Source organism: Sceloporus undulatus, chromosome 7 (genome assembly GCF_019175285.1).
Source record: "Sceloporus undulatus isolate JIND9_A2432 ecotype Alabama chromosome 7, SceUnd_v1.1, whole genome shotgun sequence".
NCBI lineage: Eukaryota > Metazoa > Chordata > Lepidosauria > Squamata > Phrynosomatidae > Sceloporus > Sceloporus undulatus.
In genome coordinates, this window is record NC_056528.1 from 5,747,472 (window position 1) to 5,775,051 (window position 27,580).

Consider the following 27,580-nt stretch of genomic DNA (forward strand, 5'->3'; position numbering starts at 1 on the left):
TTCGCGGCATCTGTGGCTGGCATCTTCAGAGAATGCTGGCATGGGAGAAAGTTGGATATATAGAAAGTGATTACATGTTAATCTGTCTATTGTTGTGTTGTGAATGGCAATAGACACCCCTGTAGACCTTTCCATTCAGCAACAGAACAATACACAGACTAACATGTAAATCACTTCCTCTCAACTAACAGTACATAAACCCACTTTCTTCCATGCCAGCATTCTCTGAAAATGCCAGCCACCGATGCTGACAAATGTATATATACCATATAATAGAATAGATAGAGAGAGAGAGAGAGAGAGAGATACACACACACACACCTCTCTTCATGCCAGCCTGCTCCAAAGATGCCAGCCACAGATGCTGACAAAATGTATATATACCATATAGATAGATAGATAGGATAGATAGATATGAGTCGGTTTACAGACCGCCAAATGTACGTCATCAATACGTACTAGGGTTAGGAAGGGGCGGTGCTTCCACACACCCTAACCCTAGTACGTATTGAATACGTACAAGATGGCGGCGCCCTGTTCATACGGGCGCCGCCATCTTTACGTATCGGACGCTGAGCGTCCGTACGCGTCGGGGCGTTGTGAGTAGTGAGTGCGCCCCTGGCGCCTCACTACATCGCAAACGCGATTTAAAAAGAAGCTCCATTTTGGAGCTTCTTTTCGGTCCGCGCGGGAGTCGGGCCGTGTGAAGGCTCCGGCTCCCCCACAGACCTACTGCGGCGGCGCAGACCGCCGCAAGCGGCGTCTGTACCCCGCCATAGATACACACACACACAACTCTCTTCCATGCCAGCATTCTCCGAAGATGCCAGCCACAGATGCCGGCAAAACCTCAGGAATAAACTCTCCAGAACATGGCCACATAGCCCAAAAAACCCACAAAAAAATATGGATGCCGGCCATGAAAGCCTTCGACTTCACAAACCACAGATATAGAAACTGTCAAGCGTGAAAAGAATTTCTCAATGGAGCCATAAAAGACGCACAGGATTACACAGCTCATGCGCAGCATTGATCCTCTTTCAGAAACGTTTGAATAGAGGTTTAAGCAAAGTTACAACACTATATAAAACGCAATATAAAAGATCCAATGGCATATCGAAATTAGTCCGAGCTGCCTTGTTTTTAAGTGAAAAGAAATTGTTTTGAGATAGCGACATTCGGTTTCATTTCTTTAGTCTCTGGTGGTGCATTTGGGCATCTCTCTCTTTTTAAAATTTATTATTAAACACACACACATATATAAAAAATAAATACAACAAAAGGCTCTACAAATCACATTATCAAAATGTTTCTTGTATCATCATACCATATAATGTCATTACATTCTAGGTATCAGGACATTCACATAGTTTTTTGTGGGTTTTTCGGGCAATGGCCAGTTCCAAAAAGTTTATTCCTGACATTTCGCCAACAGCTGTGGCTGGCATTTCAGAGAATGCTGGCATGGAAGAGAGTGGGGTATAATATAGATCTATATCTATCTATCATCTACCTACTGTGTGTGTGTGTGTGTGTGTGTGTGTAACACACACACTGTTGGTTGAGAGGAAGCGATATATTAATTTGTGTCTGTTCATTAGAGGTCCATGTCTGCTAGGAAAGCCTCCTGACTCTGGGTACTTTTCCTTTGCATTGGCTGCGTCCTGATTTTGCTGTTTTTCGGGACTGGTAGCCAACTTTGTACACTTTGAGGGTTTCTTCTTCCCTGTTGAAGTTGCCAGGTGTCTATTTCAATGGCTTCTCTGTTCGCATCTGACCTGATAGTTCTGCATTTCAGTGTTTTAATGCTCTTCTCTCTCCTCAGATAGATGGATATTCTCTGCATGCAAATAATGGTAGCCACTCTGAGAGCCTTTAAGGCTGAAGGGTGGAGTACATACTGTAAATAAAGAAATCAATAAATGCTGCTTTTCCCTGGCTAGGATTCCCTGGATTTGGAGGATGTGCTCACAGGCGCAGGAGACAGGGAAAAGCGTCATGGATATTCTTGACAGCCCACAAAGCTAGCTTTCCAGATTCAAGGGTATGTTGGGCAAGGAAGAATATATGTTTTCCTCTGAAACTATTAGTGGCATTACTTCTTCCCTTGATCTAGACACATAATAAAATAATAATAGAAATAATATAATTTTTATTTATAGCCGCTATTCAGCGCAATGATCATAGTAAAATATGTACATAGTACAGTAAAATTGCAAAACAATACAAAAAATTGCAAGGCCTCTCTGCCCCTCAAGATGGTGGTTGGAGGAGGGCTTCGATGGAAACAGCGACAAAGAACAGGAATACACAGCATTGGAAATTTATTTTAAAAAATGAATGCTGCAGCAAGCTAGTTCCATAGTTAATCGGTTTGCATTTGATACAAACCGACAAAATGATATCCACAGGATTGGTCAACCGGGATTTTAAATAGACATCACAGTTACGTCAAGGTGTAGAATGCGCAGAGCTTAGAATGGTTGCTTTTTCCTCTACAATCCCAACATAGGCGGGGGATTCTGGAAGTTGTAGTGCAAAAGTCTTTTCCAAGTTCTGATAAGCTTGGAAGCTAGTTGGCAATATGAAGGCGTTCTTTGCCAGCATTTTCCAGCCGAGTGTGGAGGACCACCATTCTATCATCCCAGGACAACCAAATCTTCACGATGGATTGTGTAGTCCAAAATACCTGGCTAGGAAAGGCTGCTCTATGTCAAGTAAACACTGAAAGAGTGAGTCTCAAAGAACGTGTTGGATAGTATTATTTTCTCTATCTCAATGACATCCAGAAAGCTGAGGTTGGCCCCCAATGCAAAAGCACCAGCAACATGTTACGTCTTCAAGTTTTCACAGGAAGAAAAGGGACGTTTCCATTCCTGGGAAACAGTCCATGCAACTATTTACCTGGCATTAGCAATTCAAATGAGAAGTAACAACGTGAACTTATATAGCTTTTTTCTTGGAAGAAAGTCTCCAAGAACATACCCACAAAGTTGGAACTGTGAAATTTATGACCCAAGATAGAAAGACCTACCCCAAACACGCCGTGAACTTCTTAAATGTCATGGCTTCCCTAAAATCTTGGGGGTTATAGTTTGGCAAGAGTAGCAACGATTCTGTCAGGTACTGGTGAACACCAGGCTTGTAAAAATGACCAGAACTCAGGTTTTACTACCTGGAGCTTGGTGTAAAAGGCATCACTTGGCATGAACCTGAGTCCAAGTCTCCAACTGTCCCAATCCCTCGCCATCCCATCTCAATGGAGACCTCCCTCTTCAGAACTAGATGTTGCATCATAGGCAAGTGCAGCCATACGAGATTACAATCCTGTATGTCTTTGCCTTTCAAAAACCCTATGGAACGAGGCTTGTCTTTCAACTGTGTACAGCTCAGTCCCCACAAAACTTGGCAAGCAGTGGCTCCCTCAATGTGTTCAACAAACTCTCCCCCCCTTGTTTCTTCTGTCTAGACATTGTGGAAGATGAACCTTGGCTCTTTTGCATCCTAAGTTTGGTGGTTGACTTGACTCCCTAAGAAGCAAGGCAAGGACTAGCAATGGCATCGCACAGATGGGATGGGATCTCAGCTGGATGGCTCATGCTGTGAATCACTCCATAGTTAAATCCCTTCCAAAGAAATGGCAACAATACTGGGCTAGACAGACCAATAGTATGATACGTTTGGTGCTGGGGTGCTGAGAATCCCACCAAGTTGAGATGACAACCCATCAAATGCGGATCCGCAAAGAGTGGATCCTATCAAGCAATGTCCAGACTGTTCAGCATGAGTCCCTGGCAGTACTGGATAAAAAGCCACTATGCCCCTCACACACTGCCTCACTTTCTCTCTTGCTCAGCATGCATAAAATGAGCATACAACTATAAATGACTTGCCTTATATACTCATACATTTTAGTCAATAAATGGACTCAAAAAAACCTAGGTCAATGCAAAGTACTGTACTTTAAGTCTATCAAAAAGGGAACTAGCGCTGGGTGAAAGCTGAGAGCTTAATCTCTTCTCAGAGGACCTAAGAGAGAGCATTACCTCCTCTACTATGCGTCCATCCAGCCTTTAGGGTGAGCGCAAACATTAACATCATTTTCCTTTGCGCATCCTTTACATCCTTTGTAAAGGTTGCTAAGTTTTACTCTCTCGACTTATCCAGGTCATATCAAAATCCATAATCTGGCCAAAAACCTACCCTCGACTCATACATGAGATGACTTACAGTCACATGTACATACGATATGTCAGCTTATCTACAATATTTAAAGACGAAAGAGAGAGAAAGAGACTTCTCCCCTCTCTTTTCATCCTGTTCAATTTACTCTTTTGGAAGAATGCTCATTCATCAGAAATATACCTGTGAAGCAAAATCATTATTGCTTTGGCCTGCAAGAGTAAGACATGGAAAAAAGGGTAATTCCTGCTTGCAAAATGTTTTCCAAACCTGGCCCTAAGAACCCTTCACAGATTTCAACTCTGAAATGCACTGCATTGTATTACACTTACCATTCCAAATGTAAATTTGGTCTGTGCAAACTGCTTATATAATCTCAGCCATACCTGAATATCTTGAGAGGGCTTTACCTATAGTAAGACAGTGGCATCCATTCCTAGAGATGGTTAACAGTGCGCATTTGCATAAGGGCCTAAGTACACTAAAGGCACCAGATCCATCTGATCTTGGAAGCTAAGCAGGATCAGCCCTGGTTAGTACTTGAATGGGAGACCACCAACAAGCACTAGGAGCTATATTTCAGAGGAAGGAACTGGCAAAACTGCCTCTGAGTATTCCTTGCTTAAGAAAACCTAAGGAATTCATGGAGTTGCCTAAGTCAACAGGCAGCTTGAAGACACACACACACACATTTGCGTTTCAGTTTATGCAGCAGATGAGACATGTTAGTGGTTAAGAATCCTTGCAGCCCCAGTTTTATCCCCTTTGCTGGTCTGACTTTTTAATGGTCCTCAAACTTGGGTCCCATAGTGGCAACTGACATCAACTAACATGCAAATAAAAAAACCTGACCGGTGTCTTTCAAAATGCTGTTACTTCTGCTCACATACAGAGTGGAAAAAATCTTGACCGTTCCCTGCAGAAGGCAAGTATTTTTGGCCTTGTGTGTGTAAGGAAATGAAAGGGAAAGATGCCACATTTCACATTGTTTTGTTAATGGCCAGACCTCACATGAATTCCTCCCAGATTTGCATTTCTCCTTTCCAACAAAACTCAAGTGTTGAGTGTGATTTCCAGCTTTTTCATCAACCCTGCTCTTCTTTACATCCTCTTTGCAGGATGGTCTCCCATTTTTCTTGACTGCAAAACGTATCCCGCAGCACAGCCCTGGCACTGCTGACTGCCAGGCGAAGGACTCCCGGGGAAAAAACAACGTTCGCTGAGGAAAAGCCACGATGAAAAGGGCAGAGGGCCAACTCACTCGTAGGGCTTTAAATGTGCTGGAATGAGTGGCTCCGTGTCTTCACTTGTAGCCTGGGACGAATGGGGCGATGATGGCACTGCCAGGCTCTGGAGGGTGGCCTGCTGATGTTGCTTGGCTTTGTTATAGAGCAGAACTCCAACCATCACTAGAACTGTCCCGATGGCTGAAAGGCTGGTGATCTTGTTACCAAACACAATGATACTGAGCCAGATGGAAAGGGCATGCTTGACTGTGCTGGCGACACTGAAAAGGGGACAAGAAAACGGAGTGAGTGAGTAGAGAGGAAATAAAAACATCATTTTAAACAGTGAGATATGGCCTTTAAAGATCCTCTTGTCAGATCTATCATGGCCTTTCTTATGTCTCATCTAGCACTACTGTTCCTCCTCTTCAGTAAATCGGAACTGAGACTGAACTGAAGATAAGGAGTCTCAAATCCTTGCCAATATACTAAAAATCACATCTTTTAAGAGATGGCCCTCATCTCCTTTGTGTACCCCTGTTCCCAATTTAAATAGCATCGTGAGCTGGACAAAATGTCGGAAACTTAATTGCTGAAATGCAGAAACAAATTTCATTTTTACCGCAGAACCAAATGAACTGCTCACCTGAAAGTTACAGGAGAAATCTTGCCCATCAAGGCATAGGCTGTAACGCTTTGAAGGTGAAAAAGGACTCCGTCAATCAGGAGCAGCACAACAATGTCCTGGTTATACTGGAAACTCCTTCCGCTCTTCCCAATGACTGGCATATCCTAAAAGCAAAAACAAGAACATAAATAGCAGATGGCCCTTCACCCTTCCATATACAGAAGCCAACCAGGCGGGGAGTTGGACCTTCCTCCTATGCTGGCTGTGGTTTAGGATATTCCCTTACACAGGCTGCTTGAGGGAGTGGAGGAGATGTTGTGTGGCACATATAGCTCTCTACTCTAAGGACAGAGAAATGGCCAGCTGGGGCTTAGCAGAAGCTGCTAAGGGAGCGGCCATCCTCACTACCTTCCAGCATCTGCTACCTGGGGCAGTTGCTTATCTCTTTCTAAAGTTAGGACCTCTCTGACAAGGAGTATAATGGCAGAAGACAGTTTTGCAGAAATTTGGTCACCATTTCTATCCCATATATCAGACTTGTCATTATCTCTAGGTCCTCCAGTAACTAAAATTTGGGAAGGACATCTTCTAATCATTTCCATATGTCCTTCATTATTTGTTTTTCTGACCAAAGCAGAAGTAAACGGCAGTGTTTTTGATTCATAGAAACCTCCCATCACTTCCCTCTGTTTTTCTTACCATGAAGAAGATCCAAGCCGGAATCAGCATGATCACAGCAGCTGCGCTGGTATAGAACTGCAGCTCTGGAGCACTACAAAAGCATATGGAGGGAGGGGAATAAATGGAGTGAAATTAGCCATTTGCATGGGCATGATAACTGCAGAGATGAAACAGGCATTGAAAAAACAGAACTCGGCAGTGTGCTGAAATCTAAAAAATCACACATTCTAAGAGATGATCCTGTGCTTTCCCCCTAAATCCATCCATCGAATCAGAGACAATCATGTTTGTTTCTAAAATATGGCAGGTACTTACGAGAAGCGGTACTTGTCTCCACTAAGCAGTTTCTTAGAGAACACGTTCTGCAAGCTGTAAGGAGGGAAGGAAACCACGTTTATTTTTAACCATCGCTGGGGAAAAACGCAAGCAAGGGAAAGTCAGTGGCTGAAACCAACGAAATGGGGATATGAATAAAAGCAATGGATACATGAATACCTCATAGTAAACCAGGATGCCACATGTGCAAAGCCTGATTGTTTGACTCCTCCTGAAATAGGGAATCAAACTAATCTGGAAATCAAACCAGAGTCCATGGTCCAAAGCACACTGCAGAAACAATCCAGTTTGAGGCCACTTTAACAGCCCTGGCTCAATGCTAGGGAATTCTGGGAACTGCAGTTTTGTGAGAGACTTAGCCTTCTCTGTCAGAGAGCTCTGGTGCCACAATAAACTATGGCTACATTTTTGTTTTAAATTATTGTAAGCTGCTTTGGGTTTCATACAGGATGAAAGGTAGGATATATTAAACATATATATATATATATATACACACACGCACACACGCACACACACACACATACCAGTCCATGATGTTAGTAGACAAAGCTGCTGAGAAGCCAAGGACATTGAAGCTCAGCTCAGTCGCAGTGCACAGAGCAAGGCCTCCCATAACCGGAACAAGAGAGAGGTTCACTAACAGTCCTGTGGATTTTAGAAACAAGAGAGAGAAAATAACTAAGGGGCACAGTCATGCTTCTGAACATGCTTAATATTTGCAAACTGCCTCCAAGCATTATGTACTTGATATATGGAATGCACAGACTTTGGAAATGTTACTGAAACGCACAGATATAGGATGGGGGACACCTGGCTTAACAAGACTATGTGTGAAAGGGATCTAGGAGTCCAAGTAGACCACAAGTTGAACATGAGTCAACATTGTGATATGGCAGCTAAAAAGGCCAATGCGATTTTAGCCTGCATCAATAGAAGTATACTGTCTACATCAAGGGAGGTAATAGTCCCACACTGTTCTGCTTTGGTCAGGCCCCACCTGGAATATTGTGTCCAGGTCTGGGTACCACAATTCAGGAAGGATATTCACAAGCTGGAACACGTCCAGAGGAGGGAGACCAAAATGGTAAAAGGTCTGGAAACCATGCCCTATGAGGAGCAACTTAGGGAGCTGGGTATGTTTAGCCTAGAGAAGACAAGGTTAAGAGGTGATATGATAGCTCTGTTTAAATACTTGAAGGGATGTCATATTGAGGAGGGAGCAAGCTTGTTTTCTGCTGCTCCAGAGACTAGGACCCGGAGCAATGGATACAAACCGCAGGAAAAGAGATTCCAGCTCAACATTAGGAGGAACTTCCTGACAGTAAGGGCTGTTCGACAATGGAACAAACTCCTTCATAGTGTAGTGGAGTCTCCTTCCTTGGAGGTCTTTAAACAGAGGCTGGATGGCCATCTGTCAGGATGCTTTGATTGTGAGTTTCTGCATAGCAGAATGGGGTTGGACTAGATGGCCTTTGGGGTCTCTTCCAACTCTATGATCCTATGAGTCTGTGTGTGTGTATGCACATCTGTCCGTCTGAGAGAGACTGCTGTATAAATCACTGCTGTACATTAAATGACAGACACATATCCATATTCATTATTACTTACCAGTGTATTCCCCCAAAATCATACGGGACATAATAACTGTGAAAATGGGTGCAGAGCTTTTAACTGTCTCAGCAAAGGAGACCGCAACGTTCTTCAGACTAACTAGGCCCAAGACCACTGTTGCAAACCTGAAAGGATAAAAGAACAACTAGCTAAAGACAAGCACTGTGATTTATAATAAAAACCAGTGGACAAAAACAAGAGCAGAATCTTTTAGGTAATTTGCAGTAGGTCATCTGGCTTGTGGCAGTGGCACAACTCACTACACCAGCAAAGCCCATGAAGTAACTTTACTTTGCCAGGTTCAGGGGCTACTGCATGTTTACAGAAGCTCAGGAGAAACCACACAACTGGTCAAATAATTCAGTCTCCTGATAGTCTTGGGTTTCATGAAAGGAAATGCCACCCAGTTACTAGTCCTTATGGTTACTTGGGCCTGTTACAGACTACCAAAATAAAGCTGCTTTGGGTCTCTTTGGAGGTATGCTCTTTAAATGATGCATGGGTCCTAAGAGTCAGGAGGTTGCGCCAAAGCCACACTCCATTCCTAAGCACTGGAATGCAGCTTTGGTGCAGCTTCTGGATTCTTCGGATGCATGCATCATTTAAACAGCATGCCTCCAAAGAGACCCGAAGCAGCTTTATTTTGGCAGTCTGTAACAGGCCTCAGATATTTATTAAGCATTTTCAAGCATATCACAGAAGACGTCTTCTTTTGATTTTAGGTGGCTCAACAGAGACTTGAACCTGGATCTTCCAAATGTATGCAGCACAGAAGTCTATGATTCAATGGACTGATTCAGTATCAGATGAGTTCTGATCTTCTGGAGCTTGTAAAGATAGAAACGGCAGCAATGGACAGAACTCTTTTCATACCACAGGAAATGCAAGACTGTACAAGAAGAAGTGGGACCCCAATTTGACGCCTCGAGCACTATGTTCTTAAATAAATAAATGAACATGAACTCACACAAGCTCTTTCTTACCTCATCAGTCCAACAAACAACATGATCATGATGAAATTGGGAGGGTACGAGAAACGAGTCTTGTGTTGGTACAGGCAGCAGGGGACAAACATTTTGACACAGCCGATGAAAGTGGTGGAGAGCATCTGGACAGCACCTGAACAACAAACAAAAAGATACCCAGAATGAGAGAGGAACCACAGCAGATTTGAACCTGCCTCCCCTTTTGCCCAGAACAGGGATGCCACTTGCTCACTCCTGCAGCTTGGAAGAGTGAAGTCCTTCTCCTTGGCAGTAAACCTTTGGCTTGGCAGATGTTTTGGCCTATAGCCTCTATACCTCCTCACCATTGGTCCTGGGAGCTGAAGTCCCAAACATCTAAAAAGGCAGAGGTTCCCTGGCTATGTGCACAGGTGGCTGTATTTTCTGTGAGCCTTCGATATCCGTGGGCTTGCCATTCCCAGACTGAACTGTCTGTGGACAGCAAGCCCTGTTGCTTTCAATGGCAAGTGTGTGCACGCACCCACCATTGAAATCAATGGGACTCATGGTCTGATATTTTTGGGATGTGTGTGTCCAGAACAGATCCCCCACAGATACGAAGGCGGACTGTATATCCCACCTCCATCCCAGTCTGGAACTCAAGGTGGCTTGTAAGAGTTAAAACAGCTAAAAGATTAACATCGTGCAAAAATTAAGCATATAACTACATTATCAATAAATTTAAAAGCATAAAAAAACATGAAACTCACTGGGTGAAACTGGCCCAGCCACTTTCTCTTACTCTGATCTACCTCTTAGAGGGATAAAAGTGGGAAAGAAGCTATGTACCTGAGCTCATAGGAAGAATAGTGGGACATTATAATAATTAATTAATTAATGATAATATAGGATGTTGTTTGGGGTGGGAATAATTACCCAGCATGCTTGGCTCCCCTTCCAGAAGCGAAAGAATGTACTTGTTAAGGAACAGTGTGCAAAAGCTGAAGAAGAACCACAAGGTGAGGTATGTGAGCGCATGCGAGTTCCAGATGCCCAGATCTGACTCAATGACAGTGGTCTCAGTGATGGTGATCTTCAAAACGTTCTCTTCTGGCACGCTGTCGCTCCGGGCAATGACAAACTTTTCGCTCCGGCTGTGGAAGAGGGAACCTAGCTGGAGACCTTTGCTCTTGGGCTTTTCCTCTGGGAGGAGAGGAGAGGTGGCAGTGGCAACCGTGACTGAACTTTCCAAACTCTGGCCACTTGTGAGGTTGGCCATCTTGAGGAACCGGGATGATGTCTGCCTTTGACTTCGTGAGCATTGATCAACTGCGGTCTTTAGCTGAAGTCAGTTGGATCCTTCGGTTCTGGGGAGGCTGAGGAACTTTCCCAAACAAAGCTCATCTTGCTTGCGTTTAACTTGAGATGGTTTCCTTTGACTATGGTCCCATTCCCTGCAGGTAAAAGAAAAAAGAAGCTTTTTAAAACAAGAACATGGATTTGAAAACCTTAACATCCCTATCATGGAATGTAAAAGGACTAAACGACAAGAAAAAAAAAGCGTGTTAAGGAATCCCATTGAATTCATGGATCTTTCAGTCACTCACTGCTTTTAACAATATTTTCAAGCAGTGGGCGACTGAAAAAATCCATGGATAAGGAGGGCAAACTGTTCAAGCATGGTTACATGGAAGTAAGTTTGTCTGTATTCAATTACATTTACTCCCATTGCACATTGCCTGGGAATACAGTGTACAGTGTGTGACCTAGAGTACATCTCATTGAAGTCGCCTACGTTCAGGAGACATGCACAGAATTGCACTGTAAGGGTGTTTTATATTTTACCTTTCCTAATCAAACATTTCACTTCAGATGCTTTGGACTACTGGAAAGAGATGAGGTGGTTTTATTTTTATTTGTGTGTGTGTGTGAAAACCCCACGCTGTTTTTGCACAGATCTGGCTTCAAGCACAACCCTGCCCAGTCGACTGCCAATCTTCAGACAAATCAATTAAGCTGTAAAACCATGCAATATTTACCTTTGAACATCCTTGGCACACAGATAGAATGGGAAAAGCTGCTGCATTAAGAACCTTAATCTGTTTAATGGAGCTATTAAAGTGGCATTTCGAAAGACAAGGCAGTGAGTTGTTGCCACGTCTTTTGAAAGTAACTCAACTCCTTCCCTTCTGTCTGCAAAATTTACGTGTCTCTTTGTAAAAAAAGACAAACAAAAACCCAAAGAGGAGGTTAATGCATCTCCAATTTTGGAGCTGATATTATTGGCCCCTGCAATATTGCTCCCAAAACAGATGTGGGCACAAAGTTGGCATCTGGGTTTGTGGTAGGTTTCGTTCCTGTATTACGTTCCATGTTTAGCTCATGGTCACAGAGGCCCCATACAGACAGGCCAAAATAAAGCTGTTTTGGGTCACTTTGGAGGTATGATGTTTAAATGATGCATGCGTCCTAAGAGTCCAGAAGCCGCGCCAAAGCCTCGATTCAGTCCTAAGGACTGGAGCGCAGCTTTGGTGCACTCTTGGTGCATAGCAGCTGCAGCGGCTAAATTAAAGCCCTTGGTTTTCCTCCCTGCTGGGGACTATATGATAAGAACCTCCTATGTCTGGATGCAAACTCAACACGAGGGAGAGTTTTCTTCTTCTTCTTAATAGTGTAGCTAGGCCCCAAGACTTCCATGCCATGGATCCAAGGCAATGTAGCTGCTTTGCATGCAGACAGACCCAGTTTCAATACAACTGTAGAGCTGTTGCTAGTCTGTGGCAGTCAATACTGAGCTAGTAGATCTGGAATCTGATTCAGTGCATGCCCTGCAACATTGCACAGGTGAACATCTGGGCACATGGGTCCAAGAAACAACAGAGAGTGGTCAAGATGGCAAAAGCTATTTATGAAGAAGAACTTGCAAACTAGCAGAGCTTGCAGCAGTTTCCTTATGTCTGAAAGCCAAAACACACAGCAGAAATAATCCAGTTTGATACCGCTTTACCTACCCTGGCTCAATGAAGGAAAAGAGATTCCAACTCAACATTAGGAGGAACATGTTGACAATAAGAGCTGTTGGAGAGTGGAACACACTCCTTCAATGGAGAGCGGTGGAGGCTCCTTCTTTGGAGGTCTTTAAACAGAGGCTGGATGGCCATCTGTCAATGGGGATGCTGTGACTGAGAGTTCCTGCATGGCAGAATGGGGTTGGACTGGGTGGCTCTTGGGGTCTCTTCCAACTTTTATAACTGGCAAACATTAAATGATTACTCTGCTTTTGCTATCCCTGTGTTCTTCAGTCACACAACCAGCTGCAAGCGATGTCTTTCAACTCCTACATAAGGCAAAGAGGTCACCATTGAAATGGGTACATTCAGTAGTCGGTCAAAAGGAACGTTTAACTACAAAGACGTGTCACAGCTGATCTGAACGGTTCCTGTTCCTCAGCCGAGGGAGGCTCCAATGTTAGCTTGGATTTGTCACAGAGGTTTGGTTCTGTTTAGGTTCACTGACTGAGCCAAAGTTTTCTTCTCTTGGTTTCCTGTCCCTTGACAAAACACAACACCGTTGACATGGCTGGGATCATTACCTATCACTGACGTTGTAAATAGTGAGACACAACTTAGTAAATATTGCAGTGAGCTTAGTAAATAGACACTGAGCCTTCTCTGTCCGAGAGCCCTAGTGCCACAATGAACTACAGTTCCCAGGATTCCCTAGCACTGAGCCAGGGCAGTTGAAGCGGTCTCAAACTGGATTATTTCTGCAGTGTGTTTTGGACCTCTGGCAAACCGATCCTGGGGTTTTCTTGGCAAGGCTTGTTCTGAGGAGGTTTGCCATGGCTTTCCCTTGAGGCTGAGAGAGTGTGGCTTGCTCAGTGAGTGCCATGGCTGAGCTGGGGACTGGACCCTGGTCTCCAGAGCCATAGTCCAGCACTCAAACCGTTGTGCCACGCTGGCCCTTGTATAGAATACCACTTGGGAAAGTTACTTATTTAGATTGCAACTCAAAGCCAGCGTGGCAGAGTGGTTTGAACGCTGGACTGGGACACTGGGAGACCAGGGTCCGAATCCCAGTTTGACCTTGGGCAAGCCACACTCTCTCAGCCTCAGAGGATGACTGTGGCTGTAGAAACTGGCCAAGAAAACCCCAGGATAGGGTCCGCCACAGAAACAACTTGAAGGCGCACAACAAGAAAGGCTGCAACTCCCAGAATCCATCCAATAGTATGGCCAGGTTGGCTGGGGATTTTGGGACTTGTAGTTCACGTAAAGATCACATAAACACGCACAATGACGTCCCACAGAACCTTATCTTCCAATTCAGCCTTTAAGGCGAATTCAGACTCCTTGCTTCTAGCATCCTGGGGTCCATAATACATGGTCAGATCCCTGTTCAAACCCACCCTGACCCTCCCCTGCCTCTTTGGGTCCTCTTTCCCTTCCAAAGCCCCCGCATCTCAGGATTGCAACTCCCATCAGCCCCGGCCCAGAGCAAATGGATTTGGCAGGCAATGGCATCTGCAGGACTCCCAAGTCAGAGAACCACTGCTTGGAGCCCAGGCTGCATCTACACTATAGAAAGAAACAACAACAATAATACACTGGAGAAACAGTCTGGTTTGACAGCACTGAGAACTGCCATGGCTCCCTGCTGTGGGATTCTGGGAACTGTAGTTTGTTGGGGCACCAGTGCAGAGCTACATTTCCCAGAATGCCACAACATGGAGTCCAAGTGCCAGAGCAAACTACACTTCCCAGAATGCCACAGCAGGGAGCCAGGGCAGTCCAAGTGGTACCAAACCGTAGTATCTATACCAGTGCTCCCCAATTTACTGTGCCCTTTAAAGACCTTTTGGACTCCAGCTCCCAGGAGCCCAGGCTACTGGCCAACGTGGCTGAGGCTTCTGGGAACTGAAGTCCCCAATCTCTTTAAAGGGCACACTTTGGGGAGCCCTGATCCCTGCAGTGTGGCTGCGAGCCCTTTCCATCAAGCAGCCAAGGCCCCCTCCGTCGTCTCACCCGCAAAGGCTCCTTGGCCATCTCTCTTGGGAGCTTTCCCTCCAGCAAAGGAGGGCCTCTGTGCAGCTCCAGTCTGGCCAAGCATGCCCCCCGCGCTTGGCGTGCAATGGCTCGCTCCAGCCCCAGAGACCCACCTGCCTCTGGCCCCAGACACGTCCAGGCCTCCCCTCCAGGAGCCATGGTTGCGCCCAGAGGGAGGGGCCAGGAGGAGGAGAGGCGTAGCTAGTCCTGCCTCTCGAAGGCCCCGCCCCCGGCAGTGTGCTTTCCTCGGTGGAAGGAGGAAGGGGCGAGGAGGGGGCGTGGCTCCTGCCTCTCGTTTGTGTGAGGAGTACTACTACATTTCCCAGCATTCCCAGGGCAGTTAAAGCAGCCTCAAACTGGGTTCTTTCTCCTTGGATTCCTGTTCCCAACGGAGGGAAGGGCAGCGTGGCTCAAGAAACTGTTTCTCAATAGCAAACAGTTATCGTCGCTCCTCTTTATTCAAAGCCTGTCAATCAATGCCTCAGCGTGGCGCATGCGCACTCCCTCCCTCGGAATGCCCAAGAGGCGCAGAGTGGACACTTTGACCAAAATGGCGGACCGGAAGTTTTGTTTTACCGGAAGTGGTGCCGCTCCAGCCTTCCCCATCTCTATGGCCTCCGCCGCCATCAGGCGCGCCTCAGACCCGGAAGCGGAGCCGAAGCCCGGGCCATGCGACGGCCGCTGCCATGGAGCCGCCGGACACGAGGTAGAGCAGCCCCCTCGCGCCTCCCGGGAAGGGAAGGGGAGGGACGGCGGCGGGGCTCTTGCGCGGAGGGAAGCGGCCGGCTACCGCTCCGCCTCTGCGCTCGAGGCCCCGCCTCCCGGCATTACGTCAGAACGGCGTCACAGCACTGCTGCTCCTTGACGTCATCACGTCAGCTGACGTCATGTTTCCATGTATATATATATATATATATATATATATTGTATGTACATATACAATATATAATGTTATATATATATATGTATATATTGTGTACTGTATGTATATATATATATACACACTGTCTATACACAATATACAATATATACATACATACAAACAATACATTATTTATATATATATATGTATATTGTATGTATGTGTATATATATTATACACAGTATACAATATATATATACACACACACAATGTATATGTATATTTTGTATACTGTATGTATGTATGTATGTATGTGTATATATTATACACAATATACTATATATATATATATATATATATATACACACACACACACAATATCCCTCTTTTGATTAGTTGTATCCCTTGTCTGTTTCCACTTGAGTGTTGTTGCCACTATGCCTGACATCTGACAGGAGCGTTTGCCATTTTGTTCCATCGTCTGCCGATCAATATCTTGGTCTTTGCAAGAGGTCCATCACTGGCTTTCTTGCTTCTCTCCTTGACATTCAGGGTCCTTTTCTCACCTGAGGAAACCCCGCTTTCTCCGTGTCCAAATGATGCCGTAAACTCTCCGCTGCCGAATCTAATGCCGAGGCATCAGGAACTCATCCCAACTCCATGTGGGCCTGTGAGTAAATTCAGAGCATCAGAGAGCAATATTAATCCCAGTTGTACTGTTTGTGCATGTAGTTATCCTTGGGTCTCTTATAGCAACAGCAAGTACATCTTGCCTGATAAAGAAGCCTATGGAGCTTTGAACACTTGCAAACTACATTAGCAGAGTTCAGAGAAGTAATTTTTTGGACTGTTATTGTGCAGCAGATTCTAATAGTCATAATATCCAGAGTAACTTTTCTAAGCTCTGTCCTTTGTAAATTTGCTGGAAAACTGCTTAGAAAGCATGTGCATACCTTCTATTTACAGATCAAGCCATGGTCAGAATTGTCCTCTCCTGTCAAGATTTACTTCTGCGTCACCATCCTCTCCCTGTTGAGCGTCATTGGATTGACCATAGAGAACCTTGGCCAGCAAAAGGATGAAGATTTCCCCGTCTCTCTCATTCAGTTGATTGGAGTCGGTAAGAAAAACTGAGACACAGTGTCGTATTGTGGTTTGAATGTTAGACAAGGAAAACGGCAGTCCAAGGTTCAAATTCCTGTTTGGCTATGGAAGCATTGTGTGCCCTTGGGCAGGTCACACTTTCTCAGCCTCAGAGGAAGGCAATGGCAAACTTACTCTGAATAAAATCTTGGTAAGAAAACCCTGTTCTAAGTAGCCATAAATAAACCACTTGAAAACACACAACAAGGTATTACACTGTATGACAAGCACATGGACTTCTTTATGGTCTAGTAGTCTCTCAGAAGTGAGGCAGAAGGCTTCCAGCCTCTTGTCTGTACTTGGAAGTACGCTTCCCATCTTTAACAGACGCTGTGCCAGTCAAACCTTTTGCATCCCATGTCACTTGAGAACCCACTCATCTAAGAAGTAGTAAGCCAGAGGGAGATGGTGGAGATGTACATTCAGTGCCATCTTTGCAGGAAGGGTGCCAAAGCCACACAGGTGTCTGATATGGATGGACGTTTTGTCCAACCCTGACATTTGAAAACCAGATGCTTTGCCCTGTGAATGGGAGCCAATTCAGACCAAATGAAAACTCCTAGAGTCTTATCTTTGCTCTATATACATCATTCCATATCTGTACACTACATGACCTTTCAGCAAAGACCATGCCATGATGCAACTGGACAGTTGGGCAATGCTCAGCTGTCCATCTTTCCCATGACAGCAACTTTTTAGCCATGTTTTCTCTCCTCCTCCCTTGTGCACAATGTGATTTCTCTTCTTATCTACATTCTTTAGTCAAACCATGAATCTCCTTTGAGAAGGAGGAGGAGGCCTTGGATGGTTCATATTTCACCAGAACTGCCCTTTCAAGATGTTTGACCACTGGAGTTTAATACTGTCAGATTTAGATGAGCCAAACAGCCAGGGTCCTGTAATATAAACCTTCAAACTGTTAGAAGCTTCCAGATTCAGAAGCTTCCAGATTCAGTTCTTAGCATCTCCTGTTCAAAGGAACAGGTAGCAAGTAATAGGAAAGACCTCTCGCTGACACTCTGGAGAGTTGGTACCAGACAGAACAGAAACTACTAGGCTAAATGGACAAAGATGCTGACCTGGAATGAGGCGGTTTCTCATGTTCTCTAGAGGCTGGGTAGCCATGAAAGGGCTCTAGCTCAGTGACACCTGCTTTGCACGCAAAAGGTCTGTTTTTCCGTTCTGGAAACCTCAGATAGAACTGGGAAAGTTACATATCTGAAATCCTAGAGAGGAACCAGCAGACCACACTGTTAGTACTGAACTAAAAGGACATAAGGTTTGTCTTAGTATAAAACAAGACTCTGTGTTCTTAGAAATAGGCCCCTCTTGGTGGTGGCATTCCAATGATTGAATATCCTTGTTAGAAATATCCAGCAACCTTGTCTTAGCTTTTCAGAGTTCCATAAAGACTTCCATTTTCCTACTGGTTTGGGCAAAAAAGACCAGCAGCAATTTCAATTATGATCGCCATCACTGTCTTGAAATTGCCGCTGGTCTTTTTTATGGTACTGTTTTCAAACTGGTTGTCTTTAGATTCCTTGATATGAAGTACACTTCATGCAGGCTTTCATGGATTGCACTGGAAGCTGTTGCAGTTCCTGCAAGATGGAAAGAATCATAGAATCATAGATTGAACTGTTTTAGGTAGATTGATAATAAACATATACACGCAAACACATATTCTAATTGCCTTCTCTGCAATGGGCATCAAGAGGCCCAGATTCAAACATCTAGAGTAGGGACAGACAGCCTAAGAGAACCTCACCCAGCCTATTTTGGGGTCCTCTAGACACAAATAGGCTGCATACCATCACTTTGGATGCTCACATCATTTCCAGTTCTTATTTCGTGATGGTTCAGGCTGGGGTCCAAAGTAGCAATTAAACCTCACACTGCATCCTCTAACGGTGTCTGGAGGTACATTTGGGCCAGGGCTGAGACTGAGGCAGCAGTTATATAGATGTAGTGGCTGTTAGTAACACAACATGTGAAGACACACCCAACTAAAGGTGGTGGCAGGTTTGGGTGTGCAATGCCAGTACCCTGGTGAGATCAAACTCTTCTACCCAAAAAAGGCTCTGAAGCTGAATGTAAAGTTCAAAAGGGGGGAAATTTAATTTAAAGGACAAAATAAAGAGTTTTCTCCTCCCCAGCTCTAAACAAAAGGTACTTTACAGTTTCAGCAATCTTCTGGATGTCATCTTTCTGGGTCTGATGTTAGTTTGCTCTCCTCACTCAATGGAACTGGTGCAGGGTCTTTCAGCTCCTGAATTCTTTATTCACTTGTTGTTGGTAACTAAATCGGCTAACTTGGTAACTAAAATGGCTAAAGTGTAAGAAATGCCCTTTCCAGCTGTCTGGGCCTGTTTGCTCTCAGCAAAGACTGCTCCCAACTAAAGGCTTCCAGCTACAACAGAGCATGCTGGGAAAGGGCAAACCAAACCTGGAAATAATGCAGGGGAATCCTACAGCTCCTCCCACAAACTAATACATTGACTTTCCTACACTAAACATACTATGGCCTGAACCAATGTGAAAGAAAATGCAGGGGAAAGTTTCAATCAGTCCTGGCAGGACATCACCCAACAGAAGCCCGATCCTTCACACCATTTGATCAGGAAGAGCACACAGCCAAAGCCAACAAAAGCCCCCACACTAGCTTTAAAAAAAACACTAAGACCCCCAAAACACAGCTCTCCTTCTGCTCTCTGACTTTGACTCCATTCTACACGAATCCAAATTTGGACGCAATACAGGTCTCTTTCAAGAGTAATTGTCATCATAGGCAATCTGCAGATAAAAAATAGCAATATGTCATAACCCAGGTAAATTACATTTCAGGAGATTTGCTATAATCAGTAACTCGATGTGGGAGTGATATAATTTTGCCTCTAGCAAGTAAATATTTCTTGTCCTTTTCACCAAGCAACTACTCTTGATACCGCTCCCGTCACATCAGAGATAAGAGGCTTTGAAGCTTGGTATCTGGATAGGTTTGCTTGAAGTGTGTCTGTCCTCTTCTCTGTCTAGATAACTTTGGCTGTGCCAAGGATGTATGTACACCCTTTGCCAGATTCAGCATTACTTCTGGGAACAGAACACTCTCTCAAAGTGCATTTTAACAGTTTTCAAACATGGCTGTTACCCAAAAAATTGAGGTGTCCTTCTCTGTGGGTGTCCTAGCTTTGGTCATTGGCCGCTGTTTGCAGGGAAAAAGGAATCTCAAAACCTAAGTAGAGCTGTCCTGGATCAGACCAAGGGCCAATATTGTCACACATTCGTAGAGTTGGAAAGCTAAAGCACCCATTAAAGATGCCCATCTGTTTAAAGATCTCCAAAGAAGGAGGGCCTTTTAAATCAAAAGGAGCTACCTTGTCTTCCAGGTCTGTCATTACAAAGATATATGGGCTGAAGGAGTGATGTTCTTTCCCATCCACTATCTTGGAGATAAGGGAACACCATCTGTCTCACCAATGTTTAATTTTGAAAAATGAAGAAATACCTTGGTTGACGTCAGCCTTTAGCTTCCCATTCATCTTGGGAGATTTTCATCCCCCACGCAGAGGGTAACTGATGGATTTCTCTCTCTTTGGCAGTCTTCTGCATTTACTATGTGGGCCGGGGGATCCTGCAAGAGAATCGCCAGGAGCTCATTGTCTTTGTCCTCTCAATCTCACTGGTCATGCTGCGCTCCATCGTCAACTTTACAGTGCTCTCCGCCAAGCAGAAGCCAAAGTTGCTCGTGAGTGTTTAGTGGGAGGTTTTGTGCGCTGAAGTGAAATAATGGGGAAGTCTAGTCTTTGTGCTCTGTGTAGGTCTGAACAGAGCTCAGAAAAATTAACCTGTTTGAACTTTAGCTCCTAGAAATGGCCATGCTGTCTGATGGAACAAATCCCATCAAACTCAATGATGAGGACGATATAAGATATAAGGCTGTACTGTTCTGTACTGTTAGGCTTTCACTTGCAGTATAGGAAGTTATGGTACCAGGAATCAGATACAAATGGTTGAGCCTGTTGGTTTATAACTCACCACAGTTTGCACAACCTATGGTTTCCCATGTTGGGATGTAATGGATGACTGTGGCTAGTTGCAAACTGCAAAATGGAGTTTTTGCAGGACAAGCACAAGCTAATCCGCTTCCTCCTCAGGACAAGGCTGGTGGGTGGGATGGTCCATTCTGACAGTCCTGTCCTACTTCGCCCCCTCAGGCTCGCTTCATCTTGATCCTATTGGTCGGTGCCTTTGATGTGATCTGTGCTGTCATCCTGATCCAGAGTGACAGCATGATGGCCTTCCGGGTCGGCGGGGCCTTGGAGAGCCTCCAGGCCCAGTATTTCATGCTGAACCTCTGCTTTTCTATGCTGACCTTTGACTTCCAGGTTCAGGTAAACCCAGGTCTCAAACCAGATTATCTTGAGAGGAATGCTTGTTTGTCCATCTTTGCCTATGTAATGTGCGCCTCACTGATCTCACAGTAGAACTACCAAGACTGTGGGAACTATCATTATTGAAATTTCCCTTGGAGAGTGGTGGAGTGTCCTTCCTTGGAGGTCTTTAAACAAAGGCTGGATGGCCATCTGTTGGGAATGCTTTGACTGAGAGTTCCTGCATGGCAGAGGTTGGACTGGGGGGCCCTTGGGGTCTCTTCCAACTCTATGATTCTGTTGACTGCCTTTTTACAGACAACACTCACAATGACATGTTGCTAGGATTATTTAAAGGGGCTATCCAGGTTGTTGATCTTATATCTCAGGTAGGTTCAGATCATTGGACAGTGTCTTTACGAGTCTGGGCTAAAACCTGGATCAGCTTGACTGCTCCATTGGCATGGGAGCCACCACTCATGTCATTTACATGGCAAATTATTTAAATTTGGAAAACCAGCAAAATACAAGGAAACTGAATGCTGTACTAAACCTGTTCATAAAAGACCAGAATCTATCTCTCCATCCTGACTCCTGTCTTGGAGTTGCACTGCTTTAGAATCTCTGTTTGTGTCTGCATCGGATCTTCAAATTCTTCTTTTTAAAAAACAAAATGGCATATTAGAGATGGCTCACTTGTGTGCAGCAAGGTTGTTTTATTTATATGCACAAATGTTATCAAAGAAATCAGTGACGCATTTGATTCCTGATGTGGTACTGTCTTGGAGGAGTCTCTGGCACACTTTTATCGATCATAATTCCTTCAGTTCAAGTAGTTAGTGCCATTATTTAGGGAACCAAAACAGAACTTCCTTTGTGCAAATGAGTTATATCAGGGGGCTGGAATGCCTAAGGTTCATGGAGGTACAAAAATAGTTGCAAGGGGAAAGCTTAAAGGAGAAGGGAACCCACTTCTCAACAAAGAAACAAGCCTCTGAGCAGCCTCCAGCCTAACTCCTGTTGGTAGTCCCAACTAAAACAGTCCCATTGAATGGGTTGTTAATGTTGAGCCAGCACCTGCCTAAATCCCATTGCATCAGTGAGTCAACTCTAGGTGAAGGAAACAGGGGATGGAGTGGAAGATCCTTGGAAAAAGGCCAATCCAGCTAGTTGGAAATCTAAACAGGAACATTCAGTCCTGCATAATTTTGTTCCAGGTCTTACTTATTTTTCTTCTATTATAGACCTTGAAATAATTCAAGGAATTATTAACTTTGTTGAAATGAAAGAGTATTACTTAGGAATAGGGATCTATTAAGAATGCCTGGCTAAGGGGCAGATTTCACTCCCCCCAATGAGGGCTCACTGACCCTACTGCTTTGCCTTACAGCTCTGCTTGTGTGTTCTGCTTCTTACCACTATCCAGACGATCTCAGTCCTCCACATTGTCTTATTGTCAGTTGGGATTCTCTGGGCTATCCTGAAGGTGACATGCGGCATCATTGCTGTGAGTATTTCCTGAAGCTCAGGTGGGCTTTTCCTGGGGCCAGGGACATTTCCTCTCTAAGAAAACTGTATGAGGAAGTAGCTGCCCTAGTCCTGGCCAACACTGAAAGTTGATAGAGTAAATAGGACAGCTCTTATGAGCAGATCATATATGAGAAACTGGAGCGTGTCCAAAGGAGGGCGACCAAAATGGTGAAGGGTCTGGAAACCATGCCCTATGAGGAACGACTTAGAGAGCTGGGGATGTTTAGCCTGGAGAAGAGAAGGTTAAGAGGTGATATGATAGCCCTGTTTAAGTATTTGAAGGGATGTCTTATGGAGGATGGAGCCAGCTTGATTTCTGCTGCTCCAGAGAACAGGACCCAGAACAATGGATGCAAGCTCCAGGAAAAGAGATTCCACCTCAACATTAGGAGGAAATTCCTGACAGTAAGGGCTGTTCGACTGTGGAATAAACTCCCTCGGAGTCTAGTGAAATCTCCTTCCTTAGAGGTTTTTAAACAGAGGCTGGATGGCCATCTGTCAATGGGGATACTTTGATTGTGAGTTCCTGCATGGCAGAACAGGGTTGGAATGGATGGCCCTTGCGGTCTCTTCCAACTCTATGATTCTAAGCAAAATATACAGAACTATATGCAGTGCTCTTCCATCAGATAACCCTGCTGATCCAATTAGTGAGCATGCAGTTGGTAAGAAAGACTTATCTTCTCTTTTCCAGATCTTAAAAGAGTTAAAACCATTCACCTGGATTTTTCTGAGTCAGAATTTACCTGAAGTGGCTTATCTGGTCTACCTGCTTTACATGGTAAGTCATGCCAAGTTATCTGTTGATTTAACAAGAAGGGCAGAGGGAATGCTTTCATCCTCCAGGGGCTGCCTTCCCACACCAGTTAAATGCCTGCCATTTTGCATTTGCTTGGACTTTTGTCATTGTTCAGAAGCAGAGCCCTCACTTTCAAGAGGGCATGCAACTGGCCAGCTCACCTGAAATGAGTAGTACTAGTGGCGATACTATACTACAGACATTAAAAAGGCACAGAAACCCATTTATACAATTACAAGCGTAATCAGGGTTTTTACACTTCCTGCTCAATCTTCACTGGGATGGGAAAAAAATCTGGCTACTCTTTCAGAAAGGAAGGAAGATAAATCTTCAAGGCAGTAGGAAGCAATATTTACAAAACGGATTCCAGAAAAAGCTGTTAACAGAGGAGGGATTAACCGTTCTGGGCAATTATTACACAGAACAAACACGCTCAACAGTCTCCCAGCTGTCAGCTCTGCACAGACATTTTTGTTCATTAGCTGTCATCTTATTAACTTGACCTTCTGATAATGCTGATGGTAACACAGTGGAGCAGGCAAAAGTAAATGCTTTGCCGTATGTAGGGACAGTTTCTGAATACAGACATGGAGCTGTAAAAATCCCATTTACTGTAATTCCCATTTAAGGGCCATCTGTATTTCCTTTAGCACATACTAGAACGTGGATCTTATTATATTTGATAGAGATTGTTCCAGACATCCAACTGGACTAGAAGTGTGATCATATAAGCAACCGATGAGGAATAGCAATCACCTATCGTAGTACTTTTTGTAGTTCAATTAAGTAGTTTAGAGCACAAGAATTCCCTTGAACTGTCTGACTTTTAGCGTCGGTTTTCAGGACTCTTTCAGTCGTTGCAACGGTGAATGTGAATTTTAAAACTTACTGTGTCATAACTTTGGCTTATGATATCATAAATACTGAAAAGGATGCCAACCGACATTTTATCTTCATTGAAGACCCTGTGGGGCAGGTTGTAATGGGTTTATGCTGACTGATGGACAACTTTTGTCCCTGACAGTGTCACCACTTTTGCAGGCTTATTGGGCTCACACCGCCAAGTTGGGCAGATGGGAAAAGCTAGGTTTCTCCTGTTGTGCTTTATTTTTGTTTGCAAATGTAGATGCCCTTTTGGAACATGGTCTCTTTCTTTCTCTCCAGGTTATCAGAGAGTGGGGCCAAGGGAATTCTTATGCTCTGGAAGCTGCCATCATTACCTGCTCTTGCATCTCTGTAATTATCAAAAGCGTCCTGTTCTGGGCATTGTTCCATGTCTACTACAGCTTTGGGCAAGGACTGAGAGAAAGGAGTAAGTTTTTGAGGCAATTAAGCCAGTGGGGTTAAACAGGGGTTGTACCAAAGCAAGAGCAAAAGGAAGATTGTTATTACGTGCCTTCAAGTTGTTTCCAACTTACGGTGACCAAGGCAAACCCATCATAGGGCTTTCTTAACATGATTTGTTCAGAGGTGGTTTGCCGTTGCCTTCCTTTGAGGCTGAGAGCATGTGACTTTGCCCATGGTCACCCAGCGGGTTTCATTGCCGAGCTGGAAACTGAACCTTGGTCTCCAGAATCCAACACACAATTACACCATGCTGGCTCTAAAGCAATACAGTGGTACCCCGGGATACGAATGCGCCGGGTTACGAATTTTTCGGGATACGAAAAAATCCCATAGGGATTTATTGCTTCGGCTTACGAAGGTTTCTTCGGGTTACGAAAAAACCGCGGCGCTATTTTCCGCCACCGGAGGGCAGCAGAGAGCTATTTTTCCATTAGCGCCTATGGGAATTCGGCTTACGAAGGTATTTCGGGTTACGAAATTAACCGCGGAACGAATTAATTTCGTAACCCGGGGTACCACTGTATAACAGACAGTAAACCCCAGAAGATTTAGGATCTCATGCCAGTGTGGGATAGGCATCACTATTTATGCAGCTTTCATCCCCAGGTGCATTAGACTACACAACAAGAGTTACAGTCCAACACATGGGGGGCAGGTTGAGGAAGGCTCTTCCTCAAGTGGGTTTCCCTAGAGCACTTTTGCTGAGATATCCGATGAGGGGGGCCAGCAGGATTTGTTTCCCTAATGTGCCAGGAATTGGCACCGTATTTATGCTCAATGACTAAAGCTGCTTCCTTCTGTCCTGGAAACCTGTGATGAACTGTGGACACCAATACCTCACTCTTCAGCACTGATCCACAACAGTACTGCCCTAGAATTTTGGCTGGGTAAAATGGACAATTCGTATTGAATCCTGCAATGGACATCAAAATGGCAAAAATTGTGCATTGACCACTGGTTGGTAGAGAGGTCACCAATCAGCAGTCAAGGCAAAAAGCATTAGCACATTACGAAGGCTTCCATGGCCGGCATCCATAGTTTTTGTGGGGTTTTCGGGCTATGTGGCCACGTTCTAGAAGAGTTTGTTTCTGATGTTTCACCAGCATCTATAGCTGGCATCTTCAGAACATCAGCACATTGATCAAATGGCATTAGAGCAGGATGAATTTGCAAAGATGGCTCCCAAATAGTTTTCTAGATAGGAGAACTAGCAACACTGCGATGCCTCCTTTTACTGTTCCTCTCTCTGTTTCTCCTTGCAGTGTTTTCTTCCTATGGAAGAATTGATTCATGAAGCAACTCTCCTTTGTCGAGTTTGATGCAGCGCTCTTATAGAGTGAAAATGTTCAAGATCTGCTCCTGCCTGTCCCCAGGCCTTTCTTGGGAAAGTGAGGCTGAAAGAGAGACGTTAGGCAGAAGAGCAACCACAAAACTCAAGTAGACAGTGTTTGCCTGCTGCTCCATGACTGGGCTTCATAGTTGGGGAAGTGTTTCGCTGTCTGGTTGGGTCTCCTTGCTGAAGCAGCTTAGTCTCATAACTCTGACAAATTCCCGAATTAATCAAACATTGGTGAACCGCTCTGAACTGGAGGCCCCAAACCGAAAAGACAGACCTTAGAAGGCAATGCTTGTGGGTTCTGGTAAAGAGTCACATCTACTTTATGGTTGCAAGCCAAATGTGAGCTTTCTTGAAACTGAAACCGCTGGTCAGAATGCATAGGAACCGGGACCCCCTCATCTTGTACCAAGTAAAACATCTACTTGATGCCAGCAGCTTCTACAGAGCTCCTTAAGAATAGAGAGACTGCAGAGGTCCAAGGCCTAGGGTCTTATCCAGTACCTTCAAGGCTGTAGGAGTTCTGCTTTAATGGCTGTTGCATTTTGTTTCTCTTTGGGGTCTATGAGGGCCAATGGGACAACTACCATCTGGAGTTGCTGTTTTGCCCCAGAATGGACTCACTTCTGGAAGGAGGAGGAGGGGTAATAACACAAACCCAAGCATGCAGTATGATGAGAAGTGATCCATCAGAGTGAGAGAAAGCAGTATCCCTGTAGGATAAATAATCTGCCCTCAAGCTTTTGGGAGCACTTAAGACCTGTCAGGCTGGGGAAGACCGTTAGACTTTGGTGGCTAGAGAAGTACATGGATCTCTTAAGAGAACCCTCCCTGGCATTCACAACACAAGGTTCCCAAGGTTGGAGTAGCACATGCTGCCAGCTCTGATCCTCTTGGCAGCTGGTGACCCTTCTAACTACTTATAGGTCTTGACCTTTCCAGAGCCCAAGGAGCTGGATATGGAGTCTTCTCTGCTGCTTTCCTAGAAATTAAACTGCTTAATGTAAGAGGAATGTGCTGCAGTACAGAACTTTGTTCACTTAAAGTTTAATTTGCAAGACAGCTGCCCAATATGAGGCTACAGAAACCTAGGCTGTTATTTAATACTTAATACTTGCTCCTCTATATGCAGAAGCATGGATCTCGGTGCCTATGCTTTGCTCTGCTTGGAAGCCACACAGTCCTTGGTTCACCACCAGCCATTGGGTTGACCATTCCAGCTTTTACGGGCTAAAACTGTGGCATTTTGCTTGTGTCTGTATTGGCATGACTGATTTCGTGCTAAAGCAAAACAACAACATAAACTACTACTTCTGCCTCCAGGACAAACCTTCTGGTGATTTTGTTTTTGTTTCTGGTCCTCTTCTTTCAAAATAACCAAGTATGTTTTTGTAAAAGGAATCTTTATTACTAATATTAAAACTTTGTTAATATATTAAGAGGTTGTTACTGAGCTTGTATTTTTTAATAAAGTGTTGATACCAACAATCAGACGGTGATTGTTGTCTTTCTATTCCTTCTTCATATAGTTCTTCTGTAA

The 27,580-nt window shown here is 44.5% G+C and overlaps 3 protein-coding genes across 13 annotated transcripts in view; 1 reads left to right on the plus strand and 2 right to left on the minus strand.

The window, feature by feature from the left end:
* Nucleotides 1–4,383: 4,383 nt before the first annotated feature.
* LOC121937248 (solute carrier family 35 member E2A-like) lies at nt 4,384–15,358 on the minus strand. 4 transcript variants are annotated; one of them, XM_042480279.1, is made up of 9 exons: nt 15,230–15,358; nt 10,545–11,062; nt 9,648–9,783; nt 8,662–8,789; nt 7,578–7,698; nt 7,033–7,086; nt 6,736–6,808; nt 6,055–6,200; nt 4,384–5,689 (listed from the first exon to the last, which is right to left on the minus strand). In XM_042480279.1, exons 2-9 carry the CDS (start codon nt 10,885–10,887, stop codon nt 5,440–5,442), a joined length of 1,251 nt encoding a protein of 416 aa, XP_042336213.1. In that variant the 5' UTR covers nt 10,888–11,062; nt 15,230–15,358; the 3' UTR covers nt 4,384–5,439. The 4 variants fall into 4 exon arrangements, with proteins under 4 accessions (XP_042336213.1, XP_042336211.1, XP_042336212.1 ...); XM_042480277.1 differs by lacking the exon at nt 15,230–15,358 and adding an exon at nt 14,767–14,900; XM_042480278.1 differs by lacking the exon at nt 15,230–15,358 and adding an exon at nt 14,633–14,769.
* Nucleotides 15,246–27,528, plus strand: LOC121937249. Of its 3 annotated transcripts, XM_042480282.1 has the most exons (9): nt 15,246–15,359; nt 16,068–16,185; nt 16,482–16,635; nt 20,258–20,403; nt 20,873–21,049; nt 22,419–22,535; nt 23,253–23,339; nt 24,522–24,669; nt 25,967–27,528. In XM_042480282.1, exons 1-9 carry the CDS (start codon nt 15,340–15,342, stop codon nt 25,996–25,998), a joined length of 999 nt encoding a protein of 332 aa, XP_042336216.1. In that variant the 5' UTR covers nt 15,246–15,339; the 3' UTR covers nt 25,999–27,528. The 3 variants fall into 3 exon arrangements, with proteins under 3 accessions (XP_042336216.1, XP_042336215.1, XP_042336217.1); XM_042480281.1 differs by lacking the exon at nt 25,967–27,528 and having other exon boundaries at nt 24,522–24,871; XM_042480283.1 differs by lacking the exons at nt 20,873–21,049; nt 25,967–27,528 and having other exon boundaries at nt 24,522–24,871.
* NADK (NAD kinase) overlaps nt 19,121–27,580 on the minus strand; it is a 54,435-nt gene continuing 45,975 nt past the window's right edge. For all 6 annotated transcript variants that reach the window (XM_042480270.1, XM_042480268.1, XM_042480269.1 and 3 more), the window contains one exon: nt 19,121–19,451. In XM_042480270.1, the coding sequence (XP_042336204.1) occupies nt 19,223–19,451 (229 nt within the window). In that variant the 3' untranslated portion in view covers nt 19,121–19,222. The remainder of the gene's footprint in view (nt 19,452–27,580) is intronic.

What these genes read in the sequence shown, in the direction of transcription:
- LOC121937249 (XM_042480281.1), top strand. Translation starts at nt 15,340, where the DNA reads ATGGAGCCGCCGGACACGAG. An exon ending in TCCCAACTCCATGTGGGCCT is followed by an intron (nt 16,186 to 16,481) that starts GTGAGTAAATTC and finishes TTCTATTTACAG; the next exon opens with ATCAAGCCATGGTCAGAATT. An exon ending in AGCAGAAGCCAAAGTTGCTC is followed by an intron (nt 20,404 to 20,872) that starts GTGAGTGTTTAG and finishes TCGCCCCCTCAG; the next exon opens with GCTCGCTTCATCTTGATCCT.
- LOC121937248 (XM_042480279.1), bottom strand. Translation starts at nt 10,887, where the DNA reads ATGGCCAACCTCACAAGTGGCCAGAGTTTGGAAAGTTCAGTCACGGTT. An exon ending in TCTACTAACATCATGGACTG is followed by an intron (nt 7,087 to 7,577) that starts GTATGTGTGTGT and finishes CCCTCCTTACAG; the next exon opens with CTTGCAGAACGTGTTCTCTA. An exon ending in CGGCTTGGATCTTCTTCATG is followed by an intron (nt 6,201 to 6,735) that starts GTAAGAAAAACA and finishes TTTTGCTTTTAG; the next exon opens with GATATGCCAGTCATTGGGAA.